The sequence below is a fragment of the Vanessa atalanta genome, chromosome 1 (genome assembly GCF_905147765.1).
Source record: "Vanessa atalanta chromosome 1, ilVanAtal1.2, whole genome shotgun sequence".
Lineage (NCBI taxonomy): Eukaryota > Metazoa > Arthropoda > Insecta > Lepidoptera > Nymphalidae > Vanessa > Vanessa atalanta.
This window is the reverse complement of record NC_061871.1, coordinates 9,634,556-9,655,863: the sequence shown is the minus strand read 5'-3', so window position 1 is coordinate 9,655,863 and position 21,308 is coordinate 9,634,556. Positions and strand designations below refer to the sequence as shown.

Below are 21,308 nucleotides of genomic sequence, written 5' to 3'. Positions count from 1 at the left end.
AGCGTCGCGACTGGAGTCTTACCTTAGTGGAATATCATTTACAATTGTGCAAATAGTTTTTAAATATATATTTTTTTTATCCTTACTGGTATGACATTTCGTAGAAATTAAAATCAATAAATTATGGTGTAAGATTTCACAAGCTCGTCAATTTACAAATCAGTTAAACGTAAACCACCATTCGGAAAGAAAATTCTACCAGATAACTTTGTTATTGCACTTTTTGCAAAGTTTTATTTGGTATCTCTTAACAGGTATCTATGGATTAAATCATTTCATGTGCAACTTCTAGTGTTACACAATCTAAAATACTTATTTGTTGAACATTTATTAATGGGATTATTTTTTATGTGTATAAATTCCAAATAAATACAAAAAACAAAATCGAAAGCAAATCCCGGTAGGTTGTTTAGTAATTGGATTGAAACGAAATTATTGTATGTGTATATATATATATTTTAACTTAAACGATTAACAATTTAACATTAAATTAACAATTAAAAAATTACTGGTACTATATCTTGATTTTTTTGCATATCTGCGAATTCTACCATTCACCAAATTTTAAGTTTGTTTTTCCTTTCTAATAATATTTTATCAACTCCCAAATAACAGTTCCACCTAATAGGCTATTTTATTTGCATACATAATATTTCTTAATTATTTACGAGTAACATATTATAAAAAAGAGATTCGAAATTCGAAAAGATAATCCTACACCACATTGTAAGAAAATGTGTACGTTTTATCATATCATGTAACGAGCGAGCCTCCCATCAATCATCCGTGACGACAGATTACGTAACAAATCCCCCCACCCCCTCCCCTTCATCCGTTAAAAGTGAGAGAATTTTATAAGATTCCATAGCCTATTTTCCTCATTGTTTTTCTCGCTGAACGTTGAACTTTATAATTTATCGTTTAAAAGTTCTCGTAGAAAAATTTAAGCGTTCGCAAGTTGAGTTCTTATTTGTGTTTTTATTAAAACAACCGAACGAAATCTTGCGGATACCTTGAAACTTAATCTTCTATTTATTTCTCATTTAATACAACACAATAATTACTACTAAAAGTTTGTTTTGCTCGTATTTTAAATGAAATCTGTGCACGATATACCATTTACATGCCATATTCTTTGATAATACAATGACTTATTTATAATATTAACGTTCAAATTCTGGAACGCTGCTTAAAATTTACTGAATGCCGATTGGTTGATCAATGCCTATATGGATTAGACTCAAAATAGTTAATCTTACTTTGATCAGAATCTATAATGTAATGTATTTTTTTAACTCGTTATTTTGTATAGATTAATATCACATTATTTATTTTTGTATCGTCTTTTTTTGCTTATTTAGTTTTTAAAACCCCTATTTGGTTTGTACTTGATTTGTATTAAGAGCCGCAATGAACACAGGTAACACTTTTAAATAAACAACATATACTGCAATAGAAACATTGAAACTAATTTTCCAATACGATAAAAAGTTTCGAATGATATACAGAAGAAATAAAAGTATAATCTACTGAGAAATGATAACACTTGGGCAGAATACATGGATAAAATTAAAGTTCGTTCCTGCCGTAGTATCACCAACCGTAAACTAGGACATCTGTATTACGGTAGAATGACTCTTGAGCTCTTATATAGTATCGTTCTTATTTTTTTTCAGATTAATAAATGTTGGCATAGTTCTTTAAAAATATAAATTCATATCTTCTTAGAAATTATGAATTCAAAAATAAATTTAAACAAAAGCAATACTTACTTGAATCGAATTTCAGTAGTGCAACTAATTTGTGTAATTACGTTTTTCGGTGTTAAATATATTTTGGATGAACCCCAAAATTTCATTAAGTTTAACCAATATTCCTTCGCAAAATAATCACGTAAACTCATTGTTAGTCTTCCGAAATGGGATTAACTGTGACAATTTAATTCCAATTCATTTGTTTTATTTGACGGAGTGACTGCTCTCCGTCTGTCCCTTGAGGTTACATGCTCGGAGCCCCACGCACTCTACTCCCAGGATCTATTTCATTAATTCAAAATCTCAAGCAGATTAAATTTCGATCAATGCACGAATATCAACAATGGTATAAAATTTTTAATCAATTCTTTAAACATAAATTAAAAGTTCATTTAGTGCGAATAAATATCAGATACATAAAGTGTAAACGTGTATTCGTTCAAGGAAGACAATATAGTTGCAACACATAAAGTTGCAAACAAAAAAACCCTATGAAGATCATATTACAATATTGCAATATATATTTGGAAATAAAAATATGCAGGTACATCAAACTACTAAATTCAATCAGAATTATCAGTAACGTCAAGGACAACACATCAGTGTAGATTTTATAATTAAAATAATAAAAAAATATATTATGAATATATTTATATATACTAATATTATAAATACGAATGTAACTCTGTCTGTTTGTTACTCTTTCACATCCAAACCACTGGACCGAATTTGTTGAAAATTGACTTGAAGCTTGAACTTCAAAGAAGGACTCAATCTACCTAACATCTGATTACTAACCCTAGTTTGTTATGAGATTAAAATAAAAGGCCGCTGGGCACAGGGATATAGATTACGTCACAAATTTCACGCGGATTAAGAGATGAACATGCTTTAGTTTATCTCAATCCGAACCCACCTGTAATCTTATGTTCTTAATGTGATGTAACTTCACAGCAAACTACTTGGCTAGCTCCTACTACAGTATACTATAAAAATGTATTAAACGAGATAAAATTACACGTTTTTCTCGGTACTTATACATTGTTTATGTAACTGGGATTACTCAATCTCTCAGCATGATAACTAAGCTACATAATCTTACCGAAATTCTCATTTTGTTGCCGTTACCCTGCGCATGCCGTATCTCCCCACAAAGAATCCGATCAGTAATTACTACCCTCGCTACGGAGCACATAACTAAAACTTCATTGCCACCACTCAGAAATTCTCCGTTTTCTCCACAATATACAGAAATTTCGAGTGCCATGAACGCTTATCGCGATCGCGAAATGTGCTCAGTCATGAAATGAATGGCTCTATTTAATAACAATCCTCCATTGCTAGCAATTATTATGACGCATGTGATAAATTATATTTCTGTGTCTTTTCTCATAACATTTATATCAATAGTTGTTCTATTGGAGTACCACATGCTATATAAAGCATTATCAAATATATAAATTTTAATAAATCATTCATTCATTTGGTTATAAAACCATTATAATATTTTTTAAACGATTGGTTTATTAGTATATTTCTATAACGGTTTGTTAGGGGTTCACAGATGATGCATTTATTTTGTCATTATAACAACAAATAAACCAAAAAACAGAATAAAATAAATATTTAACTACACAACAGACATGATTTTTTATTGCCTTTTTTATAGATAATGGTACGGAACCATTCGAGTGCGAGTCTTACTCGTACTTGGTCGGGTTTTTAAGATTCTTATGACTTAAATATTATACACATTTATAACAGAGACTCATGCCATAAGACTTCGTAGAGGAATGTGAAAAAACAATCATTTCCATATTTAAAAGCTCAGCACGAGTTAAGCTCGTAAAGATAACATCATAATATGCTTTATTCAGTAACCAAAAAATTAACAGTACGAAAGTTCTTCAAGCTTAATAAGTAGGTACACTTTTATTATTATAAAAAATATAAATAAACTAAGTATAAATTTCCTAGGATTTGTAAACAATTCCTAGATTTCATACATTTCCGGTAACATACAGATAAATACCTCACCCCAGGTAGGATGCAAATATTCTTTGCGAAGGAAATTAGTCTATATGATAAGTATATTTATATGAGCCTCGAACGATTATATACACTGTTTCTACTAAAGTAATCAATTATATTATTAACTTATATAATATCTCGTCTATAATCTCTCATTATATAAAAAAAGCAAATTCCCGTCAGTGTGATTTAAAAATTTAAGCGTATGTTCATAATTATTAGTTAAAGTGACAGCTCTTGTAACGTATAAAAAAAAGAAACGTCGTATTGTATTCGTTTTTGTTTCTTCACTATAAAGTTCCGTGCGCTCCATCTGCCTTTCGTTTTATACATTGTTTTTAATATCTAGTGTATCGATCGGAATGGTTATAAAATATAAATACAATCTATGAATACACAAAGAAAAAACCCTCAATGACACAATCGACTGTTTGCGAAGAGTAAACGCAATAAATAAAACTTGACCAATAAATACAAATGCATAACGTAATGGTTTAGCGAACCAAAGCAGTTGAATTGATCACCCATTAAGCGTTATTTGTTGCCGGGCATAAACAATTAAACAGGTATAATAATAAAACGTGGCACTTTACCGCTAATTACTCTTGATAATTAATCGTGTACAAATAAATAGGGGATAGACCCTTTGTATGATATATTTAGAGATGCGTAGCCAGAGCCGTTGGTATTGCGTTTTTTACAAGGTATACATTTATTTATACTGTTCGAGAACATTTGTAACTTTGTCCGTAAAACTCTATATGACCTATAAAATATATATTTATTTTATTCATTTATTTTTTTACATAAGCAGCCTGTAAATTTCCCTCTGCTGGGCTAAGGCCTCCTCTCCCTTTGAGGAGAAGGTTTGGAGCATATTACACCACGCTGCTCTAATGCGGGTTGGGGGAATATACATTGGGCAGAATTTCGTTGAAATCAGTCACATACATTCCTCACGATGTTTTCTTTCACCGCCGAGCACGAGATGAATTATAAACACAAATTAAGCAAATGAAATTCAGTGGTGCTTGCCTGGGTTTGAACCCATAAATCATCGGTTAAGATGCACGTGTTCTAACCACTGGGCCATCTCGGCTCTATTTATTCGGCGCGCTTCATTTATTTATTTTATCCGAATTATTTCGATTCATTTTCAACCGTGTTGCAGATGTCGTGGTCACTGTTACTGACTTAAAACCTAAATATATAATGTATACATTGAATGACAAACATTAAATTATGAACTTCAAAAAAACAATTATTGTTTCACAGAACCACCTTTTAGACGGTCGATGTCCTCTTTACGACTTTTTTTTATTAGAAACGCCCTACATTTTTCGTCAATATGATAAAAACTGCCAGACTAGCCTTATTTTAACACAGAGTAATGTAAGCTTAGACAACTCGCCTGATATTAATATTAATCATTAAAAAAAAAATATTTTAATTAATCAATAGGGATCCAGTGAAATTACTATAAGTAGCTACTAGAGAGATACTTAAACCATACAAAATAGTTTTTTTTTATATTTAATTAGTTTTAACGTTTTAACTTTTTAAGTAATAATCATAAGAATGATTAAATTTATTTTTTTCTATAAAATTATATGCATATCATCTAGGTATATTTTCTTATTTACCTAAAAATTTAATAGTTATTTTGCATCGCATAAATGTATTATGGCCGAAATAGTATGAGTTACAAGAACAACAAGACTATAGTTTCATAACTGATTTACGAGGCGGACATAAAATTTATTTGCTTATTTCAATTTCAACATATTATAATAAACAGCATAAATGGGTGTACTTACCGATAAATAACTACTCTATGAAGCGATTTTTATGGGAATACATCAAATGATCGGGCATTGAAACGGCGTACTCAAATATTGGCCATGCAAGCAATAAAATTCTCCTTTTATCTACGAGTGGGTTACGACCACCATAAAACGATATTAGAGAATATAAACGTCTCGATAATCGTTACACACGTGATATATTTAACATAAAAGGAAATTGAAAATAAAAATATTTCGCAGTCGGTAGGATTCGAACCTACGCTCCCAGAGGGAATCTGATTTCTAGTCAGACGCCTTAACCGCTCGGCCACGACTGCTACGTTTATCGTATTCAAAATACACATCTTATAAATAACGAACCAATTCACTATATTTAAAAAAAAAACTCTACATCAACATATAACATTTTGATATAACCAAAAAATAATTACTACATTTAATGAGCGATTATAATAGTGTGCATATTTAAAGCGATCTTGATTGCGAAACGTTTTAAAACCGTACCGCACTGTCTTCAGGCTAAGTACCCGCACATCTTGGACCCTACTTGAGCAAGATCGTAAATTTTACAAATGAACCATTCAATTTTTCATATAACAGACCAGTTCAGTTTAATTGTAAACAAGCATTCGCTTTTTCCCAAGCTGAAAAAAACACTGCATTTCCCACGTTCGTAGTTGGCGGGGTATGTAGAACTCCTGGCAGATTGGTCATAATTCCAATAAAAAACCAGTACCCTGTCCGTTATTATGGGACATAGACTTCAATGTTATATTAGACGGTGAATGTTATATTGGAATCGGTTCTGTGTATTATCTTCTCATAAACATACTGATATAATCTAACCTATAATATTAAAAATAATAGAAATTGCAATTTTTTTTATTTTAATTTTATTTGTGCCGAGCTATTTCGCCAATGTCCCGTTCGATCACATTTTTTTACAATTTGACATTCTTTTACATGTTTTGACAGCACACAATGTTGCCAGATTTATTATTGGTAATAAGTTTTGCTCATAGTTTTTTTTTTAAATATTAGTATAATTTTAAGATAATTTAGTATGATCGAAAAATATACATTTTTTTTTTATACCAGTTATTATGGGTTAACTTAATATTTTGTTGCGCATGTTGAGTTCACCTGTTAATGGAAAACATTAAAAGTAATTTTATGTAGGTACTGTATACATCTTATTCATTCATCATCTATTTTTGTGTCGTGAGTCGTGAATAAATAAATTAATAAAATATAATCTCAAGGTATTTCGGATATTGTTAGAATTATCCGGTAATATATGTATAAGTTAATATGATCATATAAATTGTGTGATAAATTATCAGATAAAAGAGTCTTAATTTGTCAGCTGTCAAAAATGACAATTTTTAATACGTTTAACTAAAAAATAATAAAAAGGGTAGGTGATTTTAGATTGTTGTGTTGATGATCATCTCTAAAATTGTGAACGAATTATTCATTATTTATATCTTACTAAACATTAAAAGCTTGAAAAAAGTATGTTGTAAAATCGAACATACCATGACGCTTTAAATGCTCTATAAGTACCATTACATCGCGAATCATCGTATTAACGCCTGTACACATCAAAGCTATTACAACGATTATTACAATCGTGTTTTTAATCACCTTGTTCACAAATATGTTATAAGCCACTTTATATCTGTAGACACAATGGAATAGTCAGCATCTTCTCAAGAACTGCTCATTGTTTCGAAAAGAGCAAAAAATACAGCTTAATATTGAAACAAAAAAAATAATGTTACTGGAATTTGATTCCAGCTAGCACGTCTAAAGAATATTAATCAAATAGATAAGATAAACAAACTCAATAATCGACTGTCTGAATATATACTTGGTTTATCGTAATAACATTACACGGTAGGCAATACGTATTTTCCCTTTGGAAGTTAGTTCGAATTCGAAAAGTGTCCGCGTTTAATCACAACTTAGGTATATAATGAAGCGGTCAGTTTTACAAAACCAACTCCTGTCGGAAGTCATTCTTCAAGTCTCCTTTAGCTTGGAGCGTATCAGTGAAGCGAAAATTACCCGTGCTGCAACTTTGTGCCGCTCAACACAGTGTTAAATGGCATTTCTCTCTCGCACGCTATTTAATGACCTATCAATGCATCACGACACAAAAACAAGTAATAAAATAAACAAAAATACAAAAAAAACCTGGATAGTTACTTTAATAACTACTTATTAGTTCTTCTCATAAATAAGTCTCAGTAATAAGTGAGACATCTCAGAATTGAGGTTATTTATTTAAAATTTTTAACTAGCTTTGTCCCGTAGTTTTGCCCATTTCATTTGTTAATTATACGCAGGTATCTAAGAGTAGCGTTAAGTAAAGTCAATTATAAAAAAAAAAAACATTCCTAAATAATAATAAAATAATTTCACGCAAAGATTTTTTTCGTTCTGCTGGAGTCCGTACAAACCTGATATTAACATTTTCAAAGAACTCTTACAAAGTATAATTTTAATATAGGTTATGTACATACACGTCGGTTACTAAATATTGGAATATCACTAAGATAAAAAAATTAAGTCGTAACCAACTAAAAAAAAAGTACAGAAATGGAATATTATAAATGTGTTATTCGACATTTTTATTTTATTCAATGCGCCTATAAATATAAAAATTAATATAATTGTATAAGAACATTTGGCAAAATGCTGCTAAAAGAAAAATAATAATATCTATAAACAGATAATTAAGAGTAAGTCGTTACCATTAACTTCGAATTAGTAAATGAGTTAATAAGATGAAATATAATATCATCTTACTATACATATAATATATCAAATTAATAAAATATTTATAATATATTTCGTACTCTTTAAATGAATGAAACCTGTTTGGTTCAACGTGTATTTTTAGTCACGAGCTTAAGCCAGTGTTTAAACAACATTATTATTTATAATTATATATGATTAATGTATTTGAACGATAAATACCTCTACAAAATAAAGCAGTGGATTGAGAATCTATAATTACAAAAAAATCAACTAGGTAGATGATTGCTTATTTCGACAACTGATACAGAGGCGCCGTGGCTTAGTTGGTTAAAGCGCCTGTCTAGTAAACAGGAGATCGTGAGTTCGAATCTCGCCGGGGCCTATTAGACATCTAAAGCATACTGCAGATGTACTAAGTACTTTTATTTTTATTATACACAAGACGATATCAACGTAGAGCATATCAGAACGATGACCTTGGAAGCTCCTAGAGCTACTAATTAGTGTCTTGTCCGGAAAAAATGTGTTGATGTATAAATATATTGTGTTTTTTATTCATATTATTTTAAATTCAATAATTTAAAACGCTACCAGCGTTTGACTAAAACGCGACCAAGCAACCCCTACAACACGAGGACCCGCGGGCGAAAACTACTACTTAATTTATAATCAAATACCTAATCACATTACATAATTTTGATATGCTTAAATCTATATATTTACTCACATTTTCAACTTTATTAAAAACATTATATTATGACCATATTTATACATATTAGTAACAGTGCTACTTAGAATCAAAAGTAATTTAATTTATCATAAAGTGAAAAAATATTGAGTCTTTACAAATATCTTCGTTTGTTGTATTCTGTGATTACAATGAAGAGAACCATAATAACCTTGTAAATAAAATGGAATATATGGATTTTAACAAATCGCCTCAATGCATTCCAGTTGCGCAAACTGTATTTTTATAATTCATCTCATCTGACTCATGTCGCCTGTGCTGTAAGAAATACTGATGTGTCTAGCGCAAAGGATTAATATTATTTTTTTAACTTATTATATATGTACGTAATTATTTTAATTTTCTGTGCAATTTTATAATTATTTATGTACTTACTGACACTGGGTCTAGATCTGTACACACGTAACACATCTATGTTGTTTTTCTGCTTTCTGAGATGAAGGGAACGATAATTGCATTATACATGTACGTTGGTACAATAGTAAATAGCGATTCTTCATGGAACAATTATTGAAACATTTTCTATTAATAACAAAGTAATTAATTAAAAATTAGTAACAAGTTATAGTAGTATATTTAATCAGACAAGATAATTAAATTGTTTTAAGATGGACTTATCCTCAATAGCAAAATTCTCAGTGGGGGCTGGTAGTTTGGACTCTACGTGAATGAGTCGTTAGTCCTGCGCCAGAACTCCCTTCGATCATGATTGCGGTTTTATCGCATTAAGAGTGCATTTGCATTTGTGCACTAAAATATATCATACACAGGCTGCACAACTGTCTAGTCCCCGTTGAGAACGGATAAACGTATTCGGCTAGGACTATTTATACAACAAAAAAAAAATATAACTGAAGTGTTTGTTTGTAAAAATAAAAATAAAAAAATTAATAAATGCCTAAAATAAATAAAATTTTTATCGTTCACCTGAAAAATATTATACGTTTATATACGTTTATTATACGTTTTTTTTTAAATGAGGCATTGATAATTAATAGAAGCCCGGGGAAAGTTCTTAGAGATGCGTGTATTTATGGTGTCTAGCTGTCCGTGTCTTTAACTTTAATGTTGTAAATATTTTAATTAATTTCATTTAATTAGACTAAAAATAAAAGGCATCAAGGGAATAAAAAGGGCAAACAGGGTAACAAAAACATATTAATATATTCACTCGTATATTGACATATCGTTTGCACAGTATTTACAAATATACAAATCTATTTAATATTTATAACAGCTGCCTTAAGTAATGTATAAATTACTCGAAGATACATGAATTAGATCATATTAAGGTCACGTCACACTAATTGTTGACAAATGGAAAATCTAGTGTTTACAACCTTATCTAAAATTTGCCGCCCTATTATTGTTTATTTATTTTTAAATCAATACTTTACATGTACTTACGAAATAACAATACTGTTTTATTAATTCCTGTCACCACTACAATCAAAATTGGTGGCAAACCAGATGCATAAAATAAAGTGTCAAATTTCGACAGATTAAAAATGTTATTAAAAAAAAAAAACAAATATCAATGTTGCTTTCGTAAAATATTATTCGTTGTACTCTTTTCTCACAGCATGGATAGGGTGACATTTAGGACTTTTCTAGCGATGAAGTGCTAATTTAAATACAAGAGAATAATTCTTCAGCTATTTATCACTACAATATTCAACATATAAATAATCTCTTACGTGAATTGTTGATTGTTATAAAACAATTTATTTTATTAGCATTTACCAAGTCGCGAAGAATGAAGAATCATTTTTTCACGACTCCATCGAGTATTCGTAACAATTAATTCAATGTATGACATTAAAAAGAAATCCTTTATTATATTTTTATCACTTTCATTATGAAACATTATATCGTATTTAACGACTGTAAAGTGTCAGCCTTTGAAAGGCAACCATTCACGGCCAAAGTAATATAGTTTTGTATGTTTATAATTAAAGTTTGAACAATTACGTAGAATTAAAAAATATATATATCAGTAATTAAAAATGGAAATTAAAACCGAGTTTTTATTGTTACGGTATACAACACGCGTGAGATGTAATTAATCAAATGTCACAGTACCCATGCTAGTTGAAATGGATATATACATTATAGTTGTAATGCAACATAAATTGTATCTTATAATTAATTCAGTTTTAAATGTCAAAATAATCAGTAGCAGAACTTGTTAGGCCTTCGACATCGTTTGAAATTTCAAATTGTCTTACCTATACCTACTGGTATTATTCGTATGTTATTAAATTTTCAGTTCTAAATTTAAATCGGTCAATAGTTTAGTCTTTATTACATTTTTTATATAAATTATTTGACAGTTTTTAATCGATTATATTTGTTGGTGAATCGAATTATTCGAATTGTAATCGATATATCTTTGATAGAATATATGGAATATTTTCGTTATTTATTAGTAATTTGACTGAACTGTTAACCGATAATAAATCTGTAATTGTGGTTGGAGTATGGAGTATACGTTGGCACTGAACGAGAGATAATTCTTTTAATATTTGGCACTTAACAGATACCAATAAAAATAAAATCGTAAATTCGTTGCAAAAGTAATTTTAATACAAGTGATCTTGTAAAATATTATGTAAGTTCGATGTTTAGTTAATTCCCTCGTATACTTTTTTATTTTTAATAACATGCTATAATCGTATATAATACTGACCTGTGTATGAAAAAATTCAGACAGACAATAAATTATTTAGATAAGAAAATGTTGCCACACTGAAAAATTTACATTGAATGTCCATTATTTTACAATTATATCGAAACAAGGTATTAAAAATTCAAATACAGACTTAATCGAAACTTCAATATTTCAACAGAACAGTAATAAAATTCTATATCTTTCATAAAGTCCGAGGCACATTCAATATACGTATTTAAATGTTTAAACTAACAATATTTACATATATTCTTTTATCCTAATATGGCAGTAGTGAGGTTTGAAATTATAATTACAATACATATAATATAAATGCCACATTTTTTTCTTTCTATTTCGTTTATACTGAGCTATTTGTATAAAAGCAGAAACATTATGCAATATTTTCGTTCGTCTTAAGAAACTCACACGAACCGATCGTAAAGTTGATTTATTTATCCCGCGGCAAAAAAATATTGCATATTGTGAAAGCTTCGAGTTTTATTGTTGGAGAAATCGTTGACGAAATAGAAACAAAAAATATGTAACGACCGTGATATATGAAACGTATAATTTACAATTCAATAATCACTATTAAATCAGTCTCTTTCATCTCCGCGCCTCATTTTAATACTCGTCACTAAAAATTCTTGTTAGAATGTCACTTAGGGCATATTAAGGCCTCTTTTATGTCCACTATATTCTTTCACTATTTCACTAACTATGTATATTATTGTCGTCTTTGGATTGTTTTTTTTTTTTATGTAAGGAATGTCTTAGACGAATCTCGTTAATTGCGTGTGGAAGTCTCGTAGGAAAATTTGTAGTTGCGGCAAAGTGGGTCGGTCGTCGGGAGACATCGCCCAGCAGTAAGCCATTACAGCGAATCTAGGAAGGAAAAATAATAATATGTTTTATTTTTACAATTAAATGACAAACTTAAACTGCCTAAAATATATTGGCATTATAATTATTTATATATGGAATGGATTGTTGATTGTGTCTGTGTTAAAAGTACAAGTAGTAATTTCATTTGTTTTAATAATTTCAAAGTTAAGATCAAGTACATATGTGACTTATATACTAGTTTTAAACAAATCACCTCAATCAATCTTAATAAAACTTGTTTTTGTATTCTTGTAACTTTTACAAATGTACTCACAGTTCGTCTGGACAATTCGCTGGCTGCTGCAATCGGTAACCGTCCCGCAGATATGCAGCAACTTCAAACGGATCTACTTCAGCATACGGCTGGTGAGCTAAAGTGGTCAGCTCCCATAGTAATACTCCAAGTGCCCATACATCCGACGAGGGGCTGAATTGCTTCTTTGATAATGCTTCAAGAGCCAACCATTTAATCGGCCTGTTTTCGTTGTCGCCCAAACAATGATAATCGCCGGGGAAAAGATCGCGTGACAACGCGTTATCCGCTATCATCACTCGAAGATTCTCATCCACACTGTTAACAATATTCAAATTATACATATGATCATATAATATAGTATCATTATCGTTCGCTTGTTCTATTTCCGCTGTAGTTTCGTAATATGTACACGAAACACTAACACATACAGTAGTATTTTAAAATACTGTAGAAAAAAGGATTTAGAGTGTAATTGTATGAATGAATGCGCTTAAGAAAAAACATCCCTTGGCCAAGGCTAAAAGATGACATCACTCTTCTCAATCCAGCCAAAAACCAAAAGGCAGTGAAAAATAAAAATATATAAAAATATGTAATAATATTTTTCAAAATAATAATTTGATACTTACATGCAATTTCTTGCCGAGATGTCCTTGTGCAGAACATGCTGGGAGTGCAAATAGGCCAAGCCATCTAACGCATGTAATGCCATCCTGACAACATGTTGTGTGGTCAATGGTGGTGGAGGCGGTCCATTTGCCGCAACACCGAATCCCACTCCTCTACACGCTAACAAGAATTGCTTCAAATTCCTCCAGGTAGTACTCCAAGGATAGAGTAAGAATGGAGCAGTTTGATCTTCGATACTGACACCGAGTACGGACAAGACGCGCTCGTGATGAAGTCCGTACAACATGCAGCCTTCTTGGAGTAAAAGCGATACCTACATCAGAAAAAATAAGAATTAACTAAAGCATTTTTATACTTCATTATTGCAAACATAAAATCAAAATTGAGTCATAATTTATTGAAATAATAATCATATTTACGTTGTTAATAGTTTATTAATAGTTTACCTGAACTTGAGACGCATGTTCAGCTACGGTCTTAACTAGAACTTCTTGCTCTCTACCCTCTTCGTCAGCATATGTTCCTTTATACACTCTGCCAAACGTTCCTTCCATTGCCACTGATCGCAATCTAACTCGACATCTTTGTATTGTCAGTTCGGATATTCTCTGTTGCAAATCTCTAGCTCTTTCCTCCGCTGCCGCAGCGGGGAGGGAAGTAGGTCGTCGATAGCTAGTGTAACTAGCGGCAGACTTACAAGAAGAATCAGGTAGAAATGCATGACCATCTTGTTCGTCACTCCGTGCTCTGCGAAGCTTTCTCGCTCGTACCCTGCACGCTGTAGCAGCGACGGCAGCGATTAAGAGTGCACCTCCAGCACATCCTGCGCCTGCATAGAATATATCAGCAGACGTTGCTGCATGCGGCACGCTATCCACTCTTACAGCTGGCCTATGGGCTTCTTTAAGACATATTTTTCGTCGTCGGAAAAGCAAAGCGGTCGATGAAGAACCGGTGGACACGTTGAGAGATATGGTGACGGCCACTTCGGCGGAAACAGTGCCCGTACATGGCAAATCTACTCTCCAAGTTTGTGGTTCTGTAGGCACAAAACCCGTGCTTGAAATGTTAAACGTTGGTGTGTGTAATACTTCTTCGTTTTTTCCCAAGTCTACGTGTAAAATATATGGTAACTGCAACAACAAGAGAGAAACGCATTCAAATAAATATCTCAAATAACGTATAACACGTATAAGTATTAAAATATGTTGTAGAATCTATATCTATAACCTAAACTATAATTTATGTCCATAACATATAATTCGTAACCATATACGTTGACACATTCCCCCTAAAAGGCAGCAATAAATGATCGTGCATACCTAACGGCCCAACATATCACGATATAACTGTATCACTGCGATTGACGGACGGACGGGCGAACCTAAACGAGATGCGACCCACGGCCATGTCAAGCGGATCAAATGTCGGTGACCCATTGCGTGATCACGGACATATCTTATATGGTGTCTATAATAATCTTAACCTTCTATCGACTTTGGATTTGTGTCACTAATCTATAACTCAAGAACTGTAAATCTAAAATCATATAAAAGAACGCTTACTGCAAAGCCAAACTTTACTATCATAAAACAAATATTGTTAGTCGGAAAAAACCATTCATTTTACCGCGTAACGAGCCGCATGTAATTCTCAACACCCTCATTACAATCTACCTAATCATGGTGCGGCACATGAATTATAAAACAAATAGGCAAACAGTTTCGCCGCGGGCCCTTTGCCTTCATCAGGCATGCGAAGGCTCGTAAACGTAGGTGCGACACCGTGGCCTCTAATTAAACATTATCACTCGGGAGTCGGCTCGGACAGACAATAGTAACCGCTCATCGCAGCGAGTAACCGTTTAATAAATATTTGCTGAGTATTCAAAGGGGCCGACTTTCAACAAAGAATAAACCGAATACAATTATTATCGTCTTAGATCGGCGGTCGGATTTGAGATAACAAATTACGTAACTTACTTAAAACTGCTTTACAAGTTTATAATTTTTCATTTTACATGAACAACTGTAAAATAATTATATCATTTTATTTACATTTTATACGTATGTATAGAATATACACTTGAAGCATCATTACTCCTGCACTCGTGTCGAAACTTTTACACCAACTGTTCCGTACACAAATGCGTAGCATCTTAAGGTTTTCTATATTTGTACCAAGGATGCTTACTTTTATGGTTTTATAGCAAATTTGCGCGCTCTTAACAATTTAATTTCTTTAAAAATTAATTCTCTCTTTCATGTCTCGCTAAATTACATTCCCAGAACGCGGTTGAATCAAAAAGTTTCTTTATGCTACTTATTAAATATCCGTAATCAAATATTTCCTTTTTGTTTCCAATTCTTAAGTAGGCTCACATTTTTTTTCAAAATAAATAGAACAATAGAGAGGAAAAAAATGTTTAAACGTGAATTTTAAAACATTTATTTTTTATATTTTCAACTCAAAAGGAAAATATATTTATAAAATAACCTGTAAAACCACGGAACCTGGGTGGCGATCCCGCACGAAACGAATTTGCCATAATTAATTAATATACTTTTATTGATACAAATGTATCGAATGCAATTTAACGACGAATTTTATTTAAATAATAAAATAGAGTATTTTTAAGTGATAATAATAAATTATATATTTATAGTACCGAATTATTTATACTGCATACTAGACGACCATCGCTAGGGTGTCCTAGGGGATCCGTGTACACGCAACATAAATATGAAGATTTGCAGAATTGTTATAACCGTGGACGGAGCCTTCGACCGCCAGCGCAGTAAAAAAAACAACTAACAACCCAGTGATCGGTCATTCATTCAATTGTTATTTTTATTATACATATTATTATTATATTTTATATACCATCTTGACGTTTCTGTTATTTGAAAATAATAGTAAATTCTAATAAAATCTAGTGTACCTTTTTCTTATTATTTATTTGAATAAATTGTAAACCCTTATTACAATAAAATAATTTTAGTATGAAAGCCGTGTTGTAAAATACTGCGTATTCTTCAAATAGGTATGTTTTACAAACAAAGATTAATCCAAGAGCGGCGCTCACAGCGGATGTGAGATTTGATCCCTTAAACTTCAGCTTTCTTATTTCATTTTGCATCGATTTAAGTAAATAAATGCACATAATATTTGATTATTGATGCAGAACAAACAAACTGCCGTCTGCGCTGAGATCCGCTCAAGCAGTATTTGCATAACAGGCGTATGTTTTATATTAAAATAATAACTATATACCATTTCGTTTTATAAACAAATTGACATTTGAAATTCAAATATATTCCGAACTACTTATATTGTTATGGAAAATACTCAAGTATAAGCACGAATCACGAGATTTTCAGTAATTGGATTGCAGTTTTGATCAACTCAACAGTGATAGTATTCAGATTTTACTAAAAAGATAAAATAAAACTTTTTTGTAAACGAAATGCAAATGAGGAAAGTAACAGCAATTATGGGACCTAGAATTGTTTCAACAAGAACAAGTTAGTCTTATCGGAACTTATTCAAGCTATCTAAAATTCAAATAAGGTCTGGAATTATCATGAGAAAAGCGAACGAACATGGCGACTGAAGGCGAGTCGGAAAAATATTTCTCTAACCTAATTAAATCAAAGTATACCGCACTTCAATAAAGTGTGAAACTTCTTCGACTCTACAAGAAAAAACAAGTATTATCGTATCGACTAATTTTAATTAGCTAAGACTACTTTGAGACCTATGTTAATCGTCACATGAGCTATTTTTGCATGAATCATTTTGTTTAATAACATTCAAATTGGATTACGGAGTACCTACCTAGTATTCAATTCACATTTAAGACCATTCTAACGCCTAAGCTGTCATCCGATCCATTGTTTTGTAGGGCCATCGAGGTATCATTCGGTTAGTTAACGCTGCCTAATATATTACAAATTCCTCAACCGTTAGCTCACCGTGCGCCATTAGCCATATACAATATATTGTTAGGGGTTAATAGCTATCGTAATTCCTTTCGGTGTAGAGTGTCTATTAAAGCACTGTTTGTTATTCTGTCACGTAACTGTGGGTACAGTATGATTTAGGAATGAGCCTTCATGGATCACTTCAATATGTATGTACGTCTATATGTATGAACCTTTACTTATTATTGGCAAAAAAATATAAGTGTAAGTACACATATTAGTGAAAATTTTGCTGGTTAGTTAATCGAAAGTTTCTAAAAACAAATTAATTTACTTTCGCAAACAAAGAACAATAACAACTACAAATTTAATAGAAAACGTTAAAAAATATATATTTAAATTAATAAAAAAAATTTGTAAGTATTGACTAAATCACTCATTAAACAAAGTATCTAATTAATAAATACGACTAAACTGCTGCGAAAGCAATAATATAGATAATAATATAGATTGTTGGCGAGTCTTAAAAACCAATATGTAAAAACTATTATAGTTACCGGTCTTCGCGTGAGGCTCTGCCATGTGAAATGCAGCTCTCCTATGGTCGCCGGCACGGGAACCACGAAGTTCAGCGCATAAGAGTTGATCTGTCCGTCTCGAACGTAGAACAATTCCGCTGTTAGTCCTGTTAACAAATAAATTTACAAATTAAACGAAATAATACAAATGTTTACTAATTATTTCTCAAATATACTATAGAAATATACAGTTCTCAAGAATCGCTAACTTTATTGAAAGCTAAAGCGTAATGTTTAAAACTTCCTTTAGAGATACTGACGGTTTTGTCTCACTTTAATTTACCACAAATAACGAAAGGAACTGCAGGACTAAACTATATTCTTAGAATATCAGAAACAATAAGACGAAATCCCCGCTATAAATTGCAAAACGTTCCAAAAACTCATGTATAAAAACATTGACCGTAGTAAGTTGAAACCGAATCTATTCAAGTACAACCGGCATTAAACCAATACCCATCAATAACACTAAAAAAATTGTAAAAAAGGATCAAATCGCACGAGTTTTATGGCGGCGACATCAAAGCACAAAGACGCCGACTACTGCCACCTGTCCACGAATCATGGGAACCCAAAAAACCTTTTTAATTCATGTTTGAGGAGAAGTACGTACAAAGATATGGTAATCTACCGCAGTCGGCTCCTGACTAAACTACTTGTAATTTATCTCAAATACATACAAATATTTAGTTTGTTTTGTCCACAAATTGTTTGTTTGACTTGTAATCTTCCATAATTAGTCGGATGTGGTCACGTTACAGATTCAAACAGTTAAATTACTGTAGCTGTCAGTTCTACCTAAAATATGATCTGATACGACTGTATGATTTCTGTGAAGTCGTACAAGTCAAGAGCACGCATTATGATCCTATCGAGTTTCATCATTAAAATTTTATTAAAGTCGTCTTTTAACTACTACCCGCTGCATTTTGAGATTAATCGTTATTGTTTAGGAATTAAAGAGTTTTAAAACCAATTCTATTTCAGTTATTTAAAGTTTGATAAAAGTAAAATATATTCTTGGAAAGTTCGTACCTACTTAGCTATAAAAATATGTCATTTTCTGTATTTAAATTTTGTGACATAATAACTATATGATACGGGTACTATAAAAAAAATTAACAATTTAAATATTGTGACCGGTTCTTTTGATTATTTTGGGCGTCATTCGGCTTATGGCACATTATTAAACATTATAATAATAAATTACGGTGTCCTCTCCAAACAAGTTTGTAAAATTTGGGTTCGTCGGCAATGTCGCCGCACATGCAAATGGAATGGTCAATTTATAATTTTAACACCGCTAATGGTTATTTGTTTATTCCAGACACGATAAGGACGATTAGGCGTTTACGAGTGATAGGTGTTATATAATCACATTTGCGGTAGTTTGTATGCAAAGCAGTTAGTCAACGCAGGCGTCGCATCGCCGCGACAAATTGGTTCCACGCTTAAACTATCACGTACATTTAATTCGATTTATGTACAGGTTATTATTAAGCTAACTAGATAAACATTGTTAATTAATATCATACGTCAATTACATCAAACTTTCGTAACACAACCGGTTTAAGAATACACAGAAACCCTCTATCTGATGTCGTGATGTCGCAAGAAATAGGTAACTCTAAATTTAATAAAATATTACCAACTTCTTTGAAATCTAATGTTAAATCAGTTAAAAATTTTAATAGTCGCCTAGAACTATAAATACATTTTTATGATTAGATTTCACGAAAATACTTCTGCATTCCCATATAAGCAAAAGTGGTTGCAGAAGCTTGCTACCGTGCGCGGCGTCTTTGATGCGGCGACGTTAAAAAAACGAAACACTTGATACGATAAATAACTAGAGATAACCCAGGCTTCTTCGGATGGCGCCTCTTTTTTACTTTAAACAAACTAATTTCTAACGTTATTACTTATGTTGCTTATCGCTCGTTCTACGCTGAGATGCTAAAGCGGCTGGCGTAATAAAATCTTCAATAGCCTGTCTTTGTGTCTTTTGTATTCGGGATATCGCACCCGCGAGAAATCTTTGCCATTCAAGGTTCGCACCTACGAATAAAGCATTCATTACATTCGTACAAAAAATCGTTTATAAAGAATGAACAAAATAGAGCGTCGCACAAAAGCGGCTGATATTTCGTAAAGAAAGCGTCCCCTCTGCGGAGGCGATGGATGAATTTTAGGGCATAGCGAAGGCATTACAGTGGAATTATGCGGACGAGGCGTGTAAGAAATAAAACAAAGTGCAGAGGTGACGGTAAATAAAGGTGTGCGAAGTTATGCACTTCAGTCCGCAGAGGGTTCGTGGAGGGGACGAAAAATGCTGCCGTTTATTATTTCTTCCGCACTGCTGCATTATGCGCGCCAGATATTCCACGATAGACTGAGAATGCACAATAACCCAGCGGCTCAAGTACACCGGGAAACCGCTAAACAAACTGTTTAACATTTTATAACTCCACCGTATCCAATAAGCGTGCATGATAATAGTTATCATAAAATGTACATAACGTGCTAAGAATAGCGTTTTCGTGTCCAGTAAAAATCTTCGAGAATGCATAAAAACATGTTTTTAGGCGCTACGTGTAGCAATGGCGACAGTTTTATTGGCCGATACCGGAACACATCGTCTTAATGTTCTAAGGCGTGGAACAGAACGTTGAATTAACAAATTGTTTACATAGGGTCAATGACATCGAGATGCTATAGACGTACACAATCATATTATTTTAAATATATCTATCAAAATTATTAATCACTATTAATCATCGTTTTTTGTAAGAGTATTATAGTATTTTAAAAAAATATTTAAGCTGCGAGCATTAATATTCGAACAAAAGACAAAAACATATATATTTTTTTAATTTAATGACTGGTTGGATAAGCTCTATCATTTGTCTAAAGAGGCCTTTTCCTAGAAGGGGGACAAGCTATATAAGGCTACATATAGATTCCTGTTTATAAAATGAACATTATCATGATTAACATTCTGGGTATATTTTAAAAACGTTCTCAGGAAATAGAAATATGTCCTCCTAATGGCGCGTTAATTTCTTTGATACAGATAAAACATCGTAAAGTGATAAATAAACTGTTTTAATATACAAATATTATTATTTTTTTTTTTCCTTAAGACATAGACTGTTGATATTTGAATTCTAAAAGAAAATTATAAAATGACTGTATTTTCATAAAGTTATGTTATATGAATAATAAAAACGAAATTATTGTTATTATCACACATTTACATAA

The 21,308-nt window shown here is 31.8% G+C and overlaps 1 protein-coding gene and 2 non-coding genes across 3 annotated transcripts in view; 1 reads left to right on the top strand and 2 right to left on the bottom strand.

Moving 5' to 3' along the window:
• Positions 1-5,825: 5,825 nt before the first annotated feature.
• Positions 5,826-5,907, bottom strand: Trnas-aga. The gene has a single exon. It is a non-coding gene; the product is annotated as a tRNA-Ser (tRNA).
• A 2,757-nt stretch (positions 5,908-8,664) lies between these two features.
• On the top strand, positions 8,665-8,738 carry Trnat-agu. The gene has a single exon. It is a non-coding gene; the product is annotated as a tRNA-Thr (tRNA).
• Positions 8,739-11,150: 2,412 nt separating this feature from the next.
• Positions 11,151-21,308, bottom strand: part of LOC125066854 (tyrosine-protein kinase Drl) — a 31,255-nt gene continuing 21,097 nt past the window's right edge. The window contains exons 2-6 of the mRNA XM_047675149.1: positions 18,027-18,154; positions 13,993-14,679; positions 13,546-13,859; positions 12,935-13,231; positions 11,151-12,660 (exon numbers count right to left, since the gene is read on the bottom strand). Of these exons, the coding sequence (XP_047531105.1) occupies positions 12,549-12,660; positions 12,935-13,231; positions 13,546-13,859; positions 13,993-14,679; positions 18,027-18,154 (1,538 nt within the window). The 3' untranslated portion in view covers positions 11,151-12,548. The remainder of the gene's footprint in view (positions 12,661-12,934; positions 13,232-13,545; positions 13,860-13,992; positions 14,680-18,026; positions 18,155-21,308) is intronic.